This window comes from Hyperoodon ampullatus (genome assembly GCF_949752795.1).
Source record: "Hyperoodon ampullatus genome assembly, chromosome: 14".
Taxonomy (NCBI): Eukaryota; Metazoa; Chordata; class Mammalia; order Artiodactyla; family Ziphiidae; genus Hyperoodon; species Hyperoodon ampullatus.
This window is the reverse complement of record NC_136927.1, coordinates 18,575,436-18,589,981: the sequence shown is the minus strand read 5'-3', so window position 1 is coordinate 18,589,981 and position 14,546 is coordinate 18,575,436. Positions and strand designations below refer to the sequence as shown.

At 48.3% G+C, this 14,546-nt stretch overlaps 1 protein-coding gene across 1 annotated transcript in view; it reads right to left on the bottom strand.

Annotated features, from left to right (window-relative positions):
• Positions 1-14,546, bottom strand: part of RALGAPA2 (Ral GTPase activating protein catalytic subunit alpha 2) — a gene marked incomplete at both ends in the record, with an annotated part of 280,312 nt that overhangs the window by 181,116 nt on the left and 84,650 nt on the right. The window contains 3 exon segments of the mRNA XM_079718966.1: positions 702-866; positions 3,850-4,087; positions 10,819-10,930. Of these exon segments, the coding sequence (XP_079575092.1) occupies positions 702-866; positions 3,850-4,087; positions 10,819-10,930 (515 nt within the window).

Here is a 14,546-nt window from a genome sequence, read left to right as displayed (position 1 = left end):
TGGTATTAGTGATGTGAAAAACTACAGGAATCTGAGAAAAACTCATAGGAATCTGTTTTAAACGTAAGTTACAGCCTCAAAGTCACTGGGAAGGTTCGGGGCTTTATTTGTTCTTATTAAAAACTGTATACAAGCTTAATTAAAGAGTTCTCTCTTTTTAAGAGTCAACTGTAGCAAAAGTTTGATTAACTGGAGGTTCCCGGTCAAGTTCTTGTTAATTCTAACAGCCTGTAAGGTCAACATCTACAGGCATGTAAAGCTCCATTTTCCAAAGAAGCAAAAAATGTCAATGTCTCCTTCCAGTCCTGAAAACTAAGCCCTTATTCTCCTTTTCTTTGCTGGAATAAGTTTCCACCCTCTCTTCAGATCAGCACTGTTCAACAATAACAACAATGCAACTGGTTGTGTGATTACTAAGAATGTATTTTCTTCAAGGGTCAAACAAAACATCTATTTTCTCTCTTTTGCACAAATATCTCACTCGATATTAACATCTCAAGTTCTTTTTCACAATGAAGGATTTAGAAATAAATGTCACAAACTGATTCAGAAAGTAGTTAGACAGAAAGTTGAAAAGATACAGAGATATCTCAGTTAATAAAAGGCCTGGTGTTTTAAGTTCTGCGTGGAATTTTAAAACTTTAAAAACATTTGATTCCTATAAATCCATTCCTTTGAGAAATACTAGAAGGTGTGCTTACCGGTTGCTTTCTGGCGGACGATGTTTCTCGCTTTCTCAACTCCTGGCGCCCCGGATGTGGTGGCACTCCTGAATCTCATGGGCTCGGCCACATCGGGGTGGCTCCGCCAGCTCAGAGAAAACGATCTCCCCACGGTGGTTCCTTTCTGAGAATCTGGAACACAGCCTATGAGACAAGAAAAATAATCCAGAGACTGAATTCATTATTATTCCTTTCATAGCCTGTGCTGCTCAGCAAATGTCATACATAGAATGATGTATAAGTCAGCAGATTCTCTTGCTGCAGATTAGGTACCACTTCCTTATACTACTATTTAGGGAGTTATTCATATATCAGGAATCTGAAAATTCCTGTTGCCAAAGTATTTTTCAAGCATCTTCAACGGTCTCATGAAAATTCGCATATCTTCACAGTACTCATTCCAATATACAAAAAAGCATGAATAAATCTTCCTCAACATAAGCAAATGAAGTTACACCACTGCTCCCAGGATACTCCAAAAACTGCTTCTATAAACCAGTAAATTAGAGATCCTGATTTTAGAACAGTATTCCATCCTGTAGATGCCAACCTCTCCATGAATCCCCGAAAGAAATTTATGCCCATAAACTCTAATTATACTCAAATAAGCAAAGTTAATGAAATTCTACAAACAATACAAAATCCTATTTTAAGCGAAGCTCCAAATAGTAAAATATTGCAGATCTGTGAATCACCTTTTTTCTCCTCTCATACTGCTCTGGACAAGTATTTTAAGTAAGTGGTCAAGGATCAAAAGAAATACAGAAGAAAAGAGAATGAGGCACTTAGAGGTTTCTGCACGTGTACGATGTGGCTGGTGGTTGCCACCTGTGGCTCGTTGTCACACCCAGATTCTTCTGAGAGTGTACTTTGTTTCCACAAATCTAGTGCTTGTACAGCAAGTATTTCTATAATGGATATTTAAATGTGTTTTTAGAATAAGGCAATATAATAAATAAATCAGAAATATTTGCCATGGTCATTAATAGTTAAATTTGTTCTGTATCTTTCCTGAAAATAGCATTTTTTGAAGTTGTTTACGTTCCTAAGACAAGCCTATCTCTCCCTATGAATCTGTGTTCGCATAGTGGGAGGGAAGAGAATATTTTGGGGGCTGAAGGGGAGGGTGGATTATAAGAATTCCAGGAGGCAGGGAACATGGTTAGTTTGAGAAAGTCCTTACTTTCTGTCTCAGCCACTCCCCTCCATCCTGAAAGGCGCCCCAGTCAGGTAGACTCTTCTGGACTGAGAGCCACAGTCCAGGGAGCCAAGTTCCTGGCTGGAAGCACCTAGACCCTCCCAGACTCTGGGTTTACAGAGGCCCTCAGCGCTGCTATGGAGGACACTACAGAGGCCCAGGGCTCAGGCTCTGGGCTCCCTGCCCTGATTTCAATCCCAAAGCTGCATCTAATATATTTTTTTAGGAAGGGTCTCCTTACAACTTCAACTGGGGAGAAAAAAGGATCTTCTGCTAAAGTATGTGAGAACATTGCATTAGACAGTCTAAATCTAAACTGGGATTAGACAATTCCACTGGAATGCCCCATGCGTCAACTAGTTAGTTTTGGTTTCTCACTGACTTGCTCTTACTAATTGGTGCCCTGGCAAGCCACTCACAGACTGCAATGAAGACATTCTAGGAATCAGTCACATTAACTACATGGCTCTGCAGTTAACTAACCATTATAATTGGTTCACGCTTCCCCATAGCCACATCCTCTGTCATCCTCTCCCACGTTAACTCTGGGCTTCAGCACATGACTTTTGGTTGCAAAACTGAGCAAGCAGAGATCTGAAATGTACCTGAAAATCTGAGTGTGTCCTCTTCTGCTCCTGGAACCCTAAGCCATTAGGTGAACAGCCTGAGCTAGCCTGCTGGGTGATGCAAGATGTACGGCCCCGTCACCCCTACTGCGCAGCCGACAGCCGGCTAACCCCTAGAAGTGGAGCTGCCGCTCGCTGAGCATGTCACAGCCCGGCTGACTGCGAACGCAGCTGTGAGGCCAGCACAACTGCCAACCCATAAAATCATGATCTGAATAAATGGTGTTATCTGAAGCCACTATATTCGGGGGCGCTTTGTCACACAGCGAAGCTAACTGACACCATCTACACTAAGACTACTGTCGAGGTTGTAGTCGACCACAGCAAGTAACGTGCTTTTTGTAAGTCTCTGGAGGAAAAATTCCTCGCAGGTCCCAGGACCAGGACAAGCCAAGCAAGTAGCTTGTTTACACCTTTTGCACTCTGTGATCCTCCCGTGTTACTCTGTGATGATCAGAGTTGAATCTGCGGTGGCCCCCTGCCCGCCTCCCCAGCAGCACCGAGGCTCTTCACCGTGCATCCTGGCATTTTATCCATGCACGGAGCTCCACCCCTGTTCATTCCGCCCCAGTGTCCTTATGTATTTTATCCATTGTATTATGTGTATTTGTATGAGCGGCCTCAAAATCTTTACACAATAAGCTGGAGTACAGGGAATTAATCCAAGGACTGCGTCACAGCCTTAAAAACAGTAATGAAGACGGGCTGCAGAGTGTCATCCCCAACAGAGACCAGCACTGAGGTTTCCCGCCTTGATCTGACTCCAGGTCTCACAACAATTTTCACCCAGAAACACAAAAAAGCCAAAATGACTCCATGTGAAGCAGTCAGAACTTCTCCACCTTCCCGAGGGGGGGGCAGCAGAATAGATGATAAATAGCGGGGCGCCTTGAGTGGGACTTGCCTGGCTTTGATTTCCGGCTTTACCGCTTCTTAGCTGTGTGACCCCGAGTGAGCCAACCCCTGTGGACTCTGTCCTTGAGTTTCTTGGTCTGTGATGTGCGGAGAGTGGCATGGACCTCACAGGCTCCCCTGAGGGTGAAGGCAGAGAAGGTGCACCCGGTCCCCGCCGCTATCACTACTGTGCCCAATCCTCCTTCTTCCTTCTTCCCAGCCTGTCTCGTCATCCTCACTAAGGGGACACAGTGCTAGGAGACGCGATCGAACACCACCGTTAAAAGATACTGTCCGTACAGCTGGTTCAGCTGACTATGAAATTCCACGCGTCGACTGCCTGCTGTTTAATACACACCCCTCCCCAGACTCAGATACGCCCGGTGCCACCCAGCCAGGCAGGAAATACCTTTGCCTCGCTGCTTCTTCTCCTTCTGTTCACTTAATTTGTCCAGAGGTAGGTTTGTCATCTCAACTCCGTACACGGTCCTGGCAAGCACCACCGTCAAGGAGTCCATGATGCTGGCCCACTCGTGGATGAGTTCCTCCCAGTCCGTGAGGGAGGACAGCACCCCGAGGAAGTCGTCCCAGAGCTCCCGAGAGATGTACACGCAGAGGTTTGCGCGGATCCAGGCCACTATGAGCGTCTGAAAACGACCAATCAACAGGAGAATTTCAATCATCTCCATTTGGAAGAAGTGTACTTTCGACAAAACATTGAAAATCACTATTAGTAAAATGAATTTTAACATAAAAAGTGCTTGGGGATACTGTGTTTAATTTCTCAAAATGCATCTGATCCACTGCAATCAAGATTTGAGCTACTGTGAAATTAGTTATCATTTTGAACAGACACTGATCAAAATGATCCTAGTGTCTGTGGCTGGTCCTGGCGGGACCTGGGGAGCCTATTCGCTCCCTCACTCCCTGCAGGGGCCACTCCGAGCCTTGTCTTCTGCAGGTAAACCTCCACCTCCACCAGCTCCTGCCTGACTGGCAGCAGATGAGCTCAAAGCAGACTTCAGAGCACAGACCCCAGGAAACAATGCCCTGGACCTCCGCCCACCAGGCCTGCATCTGCCTGGCTCCTCCCCGACTGCAGGCCATGCAGGGAGGGGGCCCTGCTCTCCTGCGTGTCCCCCGACCCTGACCCCTGCTCCCGGCCTCCTCCTCAGACGCTGCATTTCTGTTAACCCCACCTCACCTTGACCCCCTGCCCATCCTACTTCCCCAGCTCCTACCTATCAGCATGTAAACATGGTCCAATTCTTCCTTATCTCAAAAAACCCCACAGAAGTTCCCTTGAGCCCTGATGTCCCTTTCGAGCTGCAGCCCCCTCTTCCCCTTTCAAAGCCAAATTTCTTGAAAGAATGGCCCACACTCGCTCCATCCTCTGCCACCCCACCTTCTGCCTAGTTTTGGTCCCTGTTCTCATGGCTCCAATGACCATCTGCTCACTGTCCACGTTCAACCCAGACCTCTCGAGATGCTGGTTCCCTGACCCTTCTCTCTGCTCACTCGTAGCCCACGTGCCACGTCCTGCAGGCACCTGCCACGCAGCGTAGTTGTGAAAAGAACTGTTTCCTCCACTGAGAGCCCTCCAGGCCCTCCAGGCCTCCACCTGGCTTCTCCTGCTCCCGGCCTCTGCACATACCCTTCCCTCCCTCTCTTTCCTCATTTTGCTTCTTTAACTTCTGCCCACTCTTCAGGTCACAAATTGGACGTCACTTCCTCCTGGGTGTCCCTGATGTCACCCATCCCCAGCCTCCAGGAAGCAGCCTGCATTTCCCGCATCGGAGTTCGTTTCCCTAAGAGTCCCTCAGTCCCCCTGGTCTCACGGTGCACAGTACTACAGCTGTTCGCAGGGGCAACCCTACAAGACAATTATGCATGTATTCTGGGTACTTCCTTACCTCCAAGGTGCCCAGCTCCTTACCTCTGCCAAAATATTCCGCATCCTTTAAAATTCAACTCAAAATGTATCTCCCGGGACTTCCCTGGTAGTCCAGTGGTAAAGAATCCGCCTTCCAACACAGGGGACGAGGGTTCAATCCGTGGTTGGGGAACTAAGCCCGCACTCCACAACTACTGAGCTCATGCACCTCAACTAGAGAGCCCGCGTGCTGCAAACTACAGAGCCCACGCACCCTGGAGCCTGCACGCCACAACTAGAGAAGAGAAAATCCGCACACCACAACTAGAAAGAAGACTGCACACCACAACAAAAGATCCCGCATGCCTCAACGAAGATCCCGCGTGCCTCAACTAAGACCCGACACAGCCTAAAACTAAAATAAATAAAAAATACATCTTAAAAAAAAAGAAACCAAACAACAACAAAAAAACAAAATGTATCTCCCTTGAAAGAAGTGCCAAGTCCATCTCAGATGAGCCCCAGATGCTTTCCTAATTTTAGTAGAGAGAATCTTTATAGCCAAAGTCTGGGTAACCTCCCTGATCTTTTGTCGGAGCTAAATGCCAGGTAAGGTGCCAACTCGCCAATGTCTCTGCCCAACCCAGATGCAAATAGGCTCCCACTGCTGTCAGGAGTTGTACTGTGCATGGGATGGGGGTGAATTTGCTTTTTAATTTAGATGAGATTAGGCAGGTTCAGGGTGGTATGGTCGTAGACTGCTTTTTAATTAAAAGAGAAATTTTTCTAATATAGACCTAGGAAAACTTTGAGAAAAAGAAAGGAGTCTGTACCTAGACAAGCCATCTCTGACCACCTGAAAAATCATATATAAAGTGACCCTCATGACAATGTACCTGTTCTCTGTTTCAATTCATGTTAACTACACTTTTTTTTTTTTTTTTTTTTGCGGTACGCGGGCCTCTTACTGTTGTGGCCTCTCCCGTTGCGGAGCACAGGCTCCGGATGTGCAGGCTCAGCGGCCATGGCTCACGGGCCCAGCTGGTCCGCGGAATGTGGGATCTTCCCAGACCGGGGCACGAACCCGTGTCCCCTGCATCGGCAGGCGGACTCTCAACCACTGCGCCACCAGGGAAGCCTGTATGTTAACTACACTTTTTAAATGGGTAAAAATGTTGAAGTTGAGCTAAAATAGTTGAGTATATTGAAAACAAGGCTCTAAACACTCATATTTAAAATCTGGTTCTAAGATGAATTAATTTTTTAAAAATTAAGGACAATGCAAAAGGAAAAATTAAAATGTTACCATTTATTGTTATTAGTACTTTATTATACATTTTTATTCTGACTAAAATGCCAGCTTCTGTTTATTCATTTTTTACACTGCTGTTTTCAAAATGAGTTTCAGGTCATTACCATAAAGTGCATATAAACAATAAAATTAATAAATGGTAGATCAAAAATATAATCTTCCAGGGGCTTCCCTGGTGGCACACTGGTTAAGAATCCGCCTGCCAATGCAGGGGACGCAGGTTCAAGCCCTGGTCCGGGAAGATCCCACGTGCCGTGGAGCAATTAAGCCTGTGCGCCACAACTACTGAGCCTGTGCTCTAGAGCCCGTGAGCCACAACTACTGAGCCCACGCGCCACAACTACTGAAGCCCACGCACCTAGAGCCCGTGCTCCGCAACAAGAGAAGCCACCGCAATGAGAAGCCCGCGCATGACAACGAAGAGTAGCCCCCGCTTGACGCAGCTAGAGAAAGCCCGCACACAGCAATGAAGACCCAACACAGCCAGAAATAAAATAAAATAAATTAAAAAATATACATATCACCTTCCAGAGTAGGAGAATGCAGAGACTGGCCGAGTCGCCAGGACTCAGCCTCACATGTGGTCACGGAGCTGGCTTCAGGTTTAAAAGCAGAGGAGTGTGTATAAGATGCCCACTGGGTCCTGCACTGGCCTCGCTTTATTGACTAATTATTAAACAAGGACTGAACCATGACTTCCTGCATCTTATAGGCTTCACCTCCGCAAATCTCACAAACACGTGCATCATCACACATCACACCTCATTCTCGTTCACAGCTGAGGACAGTCAGCAGACGTAAGCCCAGGGCCCCCGCTGCACAGGTTTCCCTTTTCTAACAGGAAGAGGGAAAGAGAGGGCCGCAGACTCGGTTGTCACTAACCTGGTTTGTGACCTGGACAATTTACGTGGCTTTTCTGGAGTCCTATTTCTCTCTAAAGATAAAAAGCTGAATAAGAGCATCCCTAATTTCATCCTTCGGCACTGAAAGGCATGTTTTATCAAGTATGTCTTGGCACACAAGATGTATAGAAGACACCTTCATTGGGAAATCACTCCTTTTCTTACAAAGTTTCCTAACCAACCACTTTCTATGTCTCTCTACCCACCTCACTTAGGGGATGACATAATTTTAAGGTACTGGCTCAGGCTATAAACAGAAGGACCGAAGTCCAAGTTTCCTTATATACTTCCGAGCTTCAAGCAGGAGGCACAGTTAGCACTGATGGAAGTATGTAAAGCATCATTTATGGCAATCAGCATTACTTGGTAAGTATTTAAAACTAAGTAAAACTCAACTATCATTTCAAGAAAATTTGCCAACCCAACTTATCTACTGACAGAGAAAAAACTAAACGCTAAAGGAAAAATTAGAAAAAGATAAAAGGATAACTGCAACTTAAAATTCCCCGTCCCCTTTAATAGTCTCTTTATTCAAAATTTTAAAAATCAAGTATCTGGCAATTATAGACAGGTTGCATGACCACACAAATAATGATCAGACAGCACATTTTGTTTTTTGTTTTTTTTTGCGGTACGCGGGCCTCTCACTGTTGTGGCCTCTCCCATTGCGGAGCACAGGCTCCGGACGCGCAGCCTCAGCGGCCATGGCTCACAGGCCCAGCTGCTCTGCGGCATGTGGGATCCTCCCGGACCGGGGAACGAACCCGTGTCCCCTGCATCGGCAGGTGGACTCTCAACCACTGCGCCACCAGGGAAGCCCCAGACAGCACATTTTAATTGTAGGATGGGACTAAGATGGAGCCGCTTGACTGCCTGGCAGATCTGCCCTGACCTTTCACATTTCCCTCCTCCTGGGGTCTCACAAAAGGACTTGGGAGGTCAACAGATGACCATAAATCCCAGGTTCATCCTCTCTGATTCTTCCAACAACCCTGGAAGGTAGGAAGGAGCCCTTTCCTGATTGTGGCAGATTAGGGACAAGATTCAGAAAGATGAAGTGATTTGCTCAAGGCCACACAAGCCAGGAAGTACCAGAGCTGGGGTCAGAACCCAGAATCTGTCTAAGTCTAAAAAGTACACCTTCTCTCTGCTACTTTATGGTTAGCTCTTAATGAATGTAAGCATTCCTCTGGATGCACTGAACCACTGCCAAAATAATAACAACAACATCAAAATCATTAATAATCATGGACTCAAAACTAATCTTCGAGTAAGATCTGACAAGACTTCTCCATTAATGAGGAGGATTCTGCCCCCCTCCCCAAACCCAAACCAAACAAACAGAAACCACACTCCACGATACACTCTTGCTTAGTTTAGTGACAAGTTCTCACTCTAATTCCAAGACCCACGATAGATGTGGGACTAGACAACTGGTGAGAAGCAGGGCCCAGGCACCCACCAGCCTAAGCCCGGCCCCCGTCCATGTCACATGGCAGCTCCAGTCCCATCAAGAAGGGGAGGTCAGGAAGGTCAAACAGTGAGATGCTCCAGAGTCAGAGCAAGGTGAGCGGAGGGCCTGTCTGTCCAGGCAGACCGCAAGGCAGGTGGTCAGTGCCACCCTACAGGCAAGAGCACAGCAAAGCTGGACACACCGAAGGGCATGCAGACCACTTCACCCATCCAGTGAAGGCAAGGTAATCAGACTAAAGGTGCCTATACCATGAGGAGTTAACTGAGCTCACGCCAATTATTTCTGCAGCCTTTCATACGTTTCTCATCAAGTCAAGATCATTCAGTCATAGTAAAGTGTTCAAAATTAATATGAACAGCTGGGTTCTCTTGTGTTACAGAGGGAATATTTGGCTTTATTTAGAGTACGAATTTCTCTTTTTTGGCACTTTCACCTACAGAACCTACCTGTATTCTGGATATGCTCTTAACACATCACCTCCAAAACCACCTTCCAGTCCCCGAGGAGGGCAGCCACCTCTCTCCCTGCAGTGTCACTCCCAGCTCATGGTCCACCCTCGTTCTCCTGTTGGATTACTCAAAGTCAGGCCATCCACTGGACCACGGGCTTTATTGGATAGAACGTCACATTCTTTCACACTGCTCTCTTCCAGAAATATTTCATAACTACTATGCATTCCATAAATGCTAGTGATTCTAGAAAAGAGCAATGCGGCAACAGGCTGCCGCCCTCAGGACCCTTTCGACTTCTTTCCAGGCCGCCAGTTCCTCACCTGCCTTCTCCTCTCTGCCCCTCAGGGTGATGTCAGAGACCCCTGCGCTGGACCCTTCTCGCCATGAGATGCAGGAACCGCAGCCATCTCCTTGGCTCTCCGCTCCCATTGGAGGCCAACCCGGATCCTCACCTGGTCCAGGACTTCACCTCTGAGGTTCTCTCTGCCCCAGACGATGCTACTCTCCCTCCCTGGATCATCCCCACTGGTGAGCGAGCATACTTTACGGCCACCTTCCTGAAACCCTGCTCCCCACACCCCCGCTGGCTCCAGCTCACCCCCGCCTCCCCCCTCCCTTCCACACCATTCCCCCTGCAAAGCTGTGACTCTAGCTGGGACCTCCACTGCCCAGCTCCCACTTCCTCCTCCAGCCACTCCAGGTGGGCCTCATTCCCCTAGAACATTCTCAGCCACCAGCATCTTGGCAAAGCCAACGGTCGACTGGCTGTCTCCTCTTACTCAACACTGCTCTCAAGGCATCCAGGACACATGCGCCCCTAGTTACCCTCCCAGCTCACTGGCCACCATTCCTCAGCATCTCTGGCTGGCCCTCTCCACGTGACCATCAGCAGATGGCCCTCTTCTCTCTGACACACTCTCCCTCCCCAGGTGATCCCACCCAGCCCTGTGGCTTTAATCACAATCGCTCAGCACATCAATGGCCCTCACACGTTTATCTCTAGCCCGAACCTCTCCCATCCTATTCCTACTCCCATGCTGTCCATCCTTCACCTCTTCAGATCTACCTGGCCCGACACCAAGGGCATCAGCTCTTGTCATCTTCCTAATTTCTAGCAACCTTAAGCAAATCAAAAGAGGAAGTAGATGGCAGAAAGGTGGGAAGAACTAAAAGAAGACCAGCACTAATTGTAAAGACAAGATTACAACCTTCAAGACAAAGCTAAGAAGGAAATTTTCTAATTAAATTTCTAGAAATTTAAAGTTAGTCTAATTTTACTCTTGAAATTCTCAGTGATTAAAACGAATTTGCTGTAAAATCTAATTCATTTCTTGCATTTGCAGTGTTTTAATAAAAAAGACTTACCCTAAACAGTAACCCTGCCAAGCTCTGGGCAAACAAGTCCTTTATTTGTTTATCCTTTGGCTTCTGCATGACAGCTTCTGTTATCCTGAGTAGTATTTGCAACATCTGTTCCCTGGGCCACCCAAAATAAAAGCTCATATTATTAATCACATCTCCAAAGCACTTACATTTATAGGTACAAGAAATTCTCTTAAGGATTCAACAAAATTGATAATCACATATCATTCAGAAGTATCTGAATGCCCATTACATAATGAATACCATACTTATTAAAATAAGCTAGCTTATGTTACCACAGTTCTAAAAATACGCCTCCTGTGCCCACATCAGTAGACAGGACAACCCAGGTCTCATCCCAGCTTGACCCCCGCCTTGTAAAAATGGAGGCGACGCATTTTCTCCACCTGTGCCAGCACCTACGGCACGCGGGGAGAGCTGTGCCTACTGAACTTACGCAGCACTCTCAGACTTTCACGTCCATTATTTTAGTTAAACTAAGCGGCCTCCCTATCTCTCTGTGTGACAGTGAACAACATGGACTTTCTGGTCCTCGTCCTGGGGAAGTCTGCCGTCAGCAGTGGCGGGTGGCCGCGCTCCACAGCACTCCCACAGGTAGGAGGGCTGGGAAAGGTCACCACTGGACGCTTAGGGTACAGAGCTTTGTACCTGGAAGATCCTGACTCTGCTAACAGGGCACCCCTCGGAACCGCGGTCACAACGTCTCCATCACAGCGCTCTTCGGACTGTGTTGTGTTTTTTTTTTTTGGCTGTGTTGGGTCAATGTTACTGCGCGCGGGCTTTCTCTAGTTGTGGCGAGCAGGGGCTACTCTTAGTTGCGGCGCGCGGGCTTCTCATTGCAGTGGCTTCTCTTGTTGCAGAGCACGGGTCTAGGCGCACGGGCTTCAGTAGCTGTGGCACGTGGGCTCAGTAGTTGTGGCACACGGGCTTAGTTGCTCCGCGGCATGTGGGATCTTCCCGGACCAGGGCTCGAACCCATGTCCCCTGCATTGGCAGGTGGATTCTTAACCACTGCATCACCAGGGAAGTCCCGGAGATGGCGTTTTATGTAAAAAGTCTTTAAAGAGTATAAAACACTAGAGACACAAAATAGCACCGCTAATTGTGATGATGATGGTAAGTTCTCTAGCACAGCCAAAGGGCATTCTTCTCTCTCACAGCTGAGTTACATTCTTCATATCTTCCCCCAGATGCCATGGAAACGGAGAACATGTTATCTTCTGTTAATGGAGAGAAATCACCCCGGTCCCTTTAACTACTTCTTCGAGGTCTTGAGCACAAACCGTTCGTTCATCTCTGTGACTTCCTCCTTGGCCTGGCTCTTCAGTGATAAAACCAAGAAGTGGACAAAGTAATCTGGTCCAGGTTGGATAATGAGATCTCAAATCATGGTTCCTTTATAGTTTTCTCACATTTCTGAGAACAATGTTTTCTCTTAACATGATGCTGGATCTCATTAAACCTCTCCAGGGTCTCCTGCCCTCCTGGTGGCTGACCCTGTCTGACCTCCGTCCTGGTTTCTGCGGGTGCCCGTTCCCACTGTGCTCTGCTCTGCCTGCCTGCCCGGCCCCCTGCCCACGGACCCTGCAGGCTCAGGACTAGAGCTGTGCGGCCAGAGGATCGGGGCATGCATGCCTGGAGCAGCCGGAGACTTTGAGGAGGATGAGGGGAGAAATGGCCCAGGGCTGGGACAGCCTGTGCTCGCCCCGGCCAGCGTCCCCCGGGCCCTGTCACAGGGGGAGGGGAGGGCTGCACCCAGGGTCGCCTCTGCTGCGCACCTTGTGTGATGCTCAAGACAAGGAAAAACAGCCCCTTCCACGCCCATCGTGCGAACATGAGAACAAGAAACGTAGTAACTTTCAAATAAAACCTCAGTCATGGGAACTGTTATAAAAAATGCAGACCTGATGGAGGCAAAGACCGACACAGACACAGGGCAGGTTTAACTTCTGAACCTAAGAAAGCTTGGGAACCAAAACATTCCCACACGGTGTCTTCTGGAAGAGAATGGTGGGGGGTGGAAACTACCTCCAGTTTGGAAAAATCTTTGCTAACGGCTCTGACCTCCGCTTGTTCCTTTGTGTTTTGTGAAACATTAACTCTGGTCACTCCTCTCAAAGGGGACCTGCCTGAAGAGCAAGCCCAGGACGGCCCATGTGTGCTGCCCGAGTGGCGGAGGAGCGGCTCTTGCTGCCTCTTTGTTCTCTACTTTGCCCTCATCTCCTTGCACACCTACTCACTAACACCGGCTATCCCCTCTTTGGGGGCCACTACGCGGCACCTGCCGGGCTACAGCCTGGTCTCAGCCACCGTCATCCACCGCCACAGAGTCTGTGCTCCAGGCACTGTCTCTCTCCGCGCGGCAGCCAGAGATCTTTTGGAAACATAAATCGGGTCATGTCACACTCTCGCGCACAAGCAGAGGTAGCGGGGACCTTCCTGCAGCCCGCAGGGCCCTGTGCCCCCTGGCCTGGGGTGCCCCCCACTGCACTGGCCGCCATCTCGTCCTGCCCGGAGCCCACCAGCTGTGACCTGCAGTTCCTCCTCATGGGGATGCTCTTCCCTCTGGGCTCTACTCAGAGAGGTCTTCCCACCCTGCACACTGCCCCCGCAACCAGCTCCACGGTTCTTAGCACTGAACCCCACCTGAACCCACTTCTGTGTTCATCACGTCTCTCAGGCCTATGAGGACGGATGACTCGGGAGGGCAGGGACCCTGTCTGTCTAGTTTACCCTCTATCCTCACAGTAGACGCTCCCTAGTTATTTACCAGATGAAAGAAGAGAGGGAGGGAATTCACTGATCGTCTGGTACTTCAATACACAGGAAAATCTGCTAGGGAAATAGATCACATCCCTGGTCTATGCTCTACTGACTTTTTTTTTTTTTTTCGGTGAGTATTTTCATCTGTTCCTATATTTTGATTTTTTATAGTTTTACCTGGAAATCTCTGATTATTAAAGAAACAGAGAAGCATTGTTTAATTTTATTTCCTAGAATTTTCACCCCAAAAAATATTATCAAAAAATATCAAAATATTACTGATACACTGGTATACAGAATTCATACAGAGTTTTCAAAGAAAAAAAAAGCATCAAAAACACTTGATACAACTGGTATGAGGAGCAGACATTTCAGTTGAAAGCTTCCAGCATTTCTCATGGCTTTCAACATTACTGACACAGCTTTTAACTGTTTAAATTGCCTTGTTCATCCCTGTGATGCTTTAGCAACAGCTTCTCGGCAAGTTAAAAGTCTGGGCAAGATGACACCGGAAGGTACAGCTTCAAATGATCATTTTGACATTTGTGGTTCCTGTATTTGTGCACCTTCTGCCCGCCGGCTTCCTCTGGGCCCGCTCCCCCTCATCTGAGAAAGAAAAGGGCTGGACGCAAGGCCCTGGAGGCCCTGCGGGCTCAGTCCCACCTCACCCCCACGGCTCCCTGAGCGCCGGCTCCAGCCTCCAGAGCACAGGCCTGGGAACGGGGACCCCGAGCATTTCCAGGAGGCAGGTGCCACCAGCCCGGGTCTGAGGGTGCTGACCACTGCCAAGCAGGTAGGGAGGGTGCTGCCTGGGCGGGAGGAACCTGCAAGGACCGGACTGGAGAAGCAGAAGGGAGAGGCTGCCCCCCACCCCCCAAACCTTAGGAGCTGGAGGGATGTGCAGACACTCATCACGGGAAACTCTAATGCACTGCTTACCTCTGGGA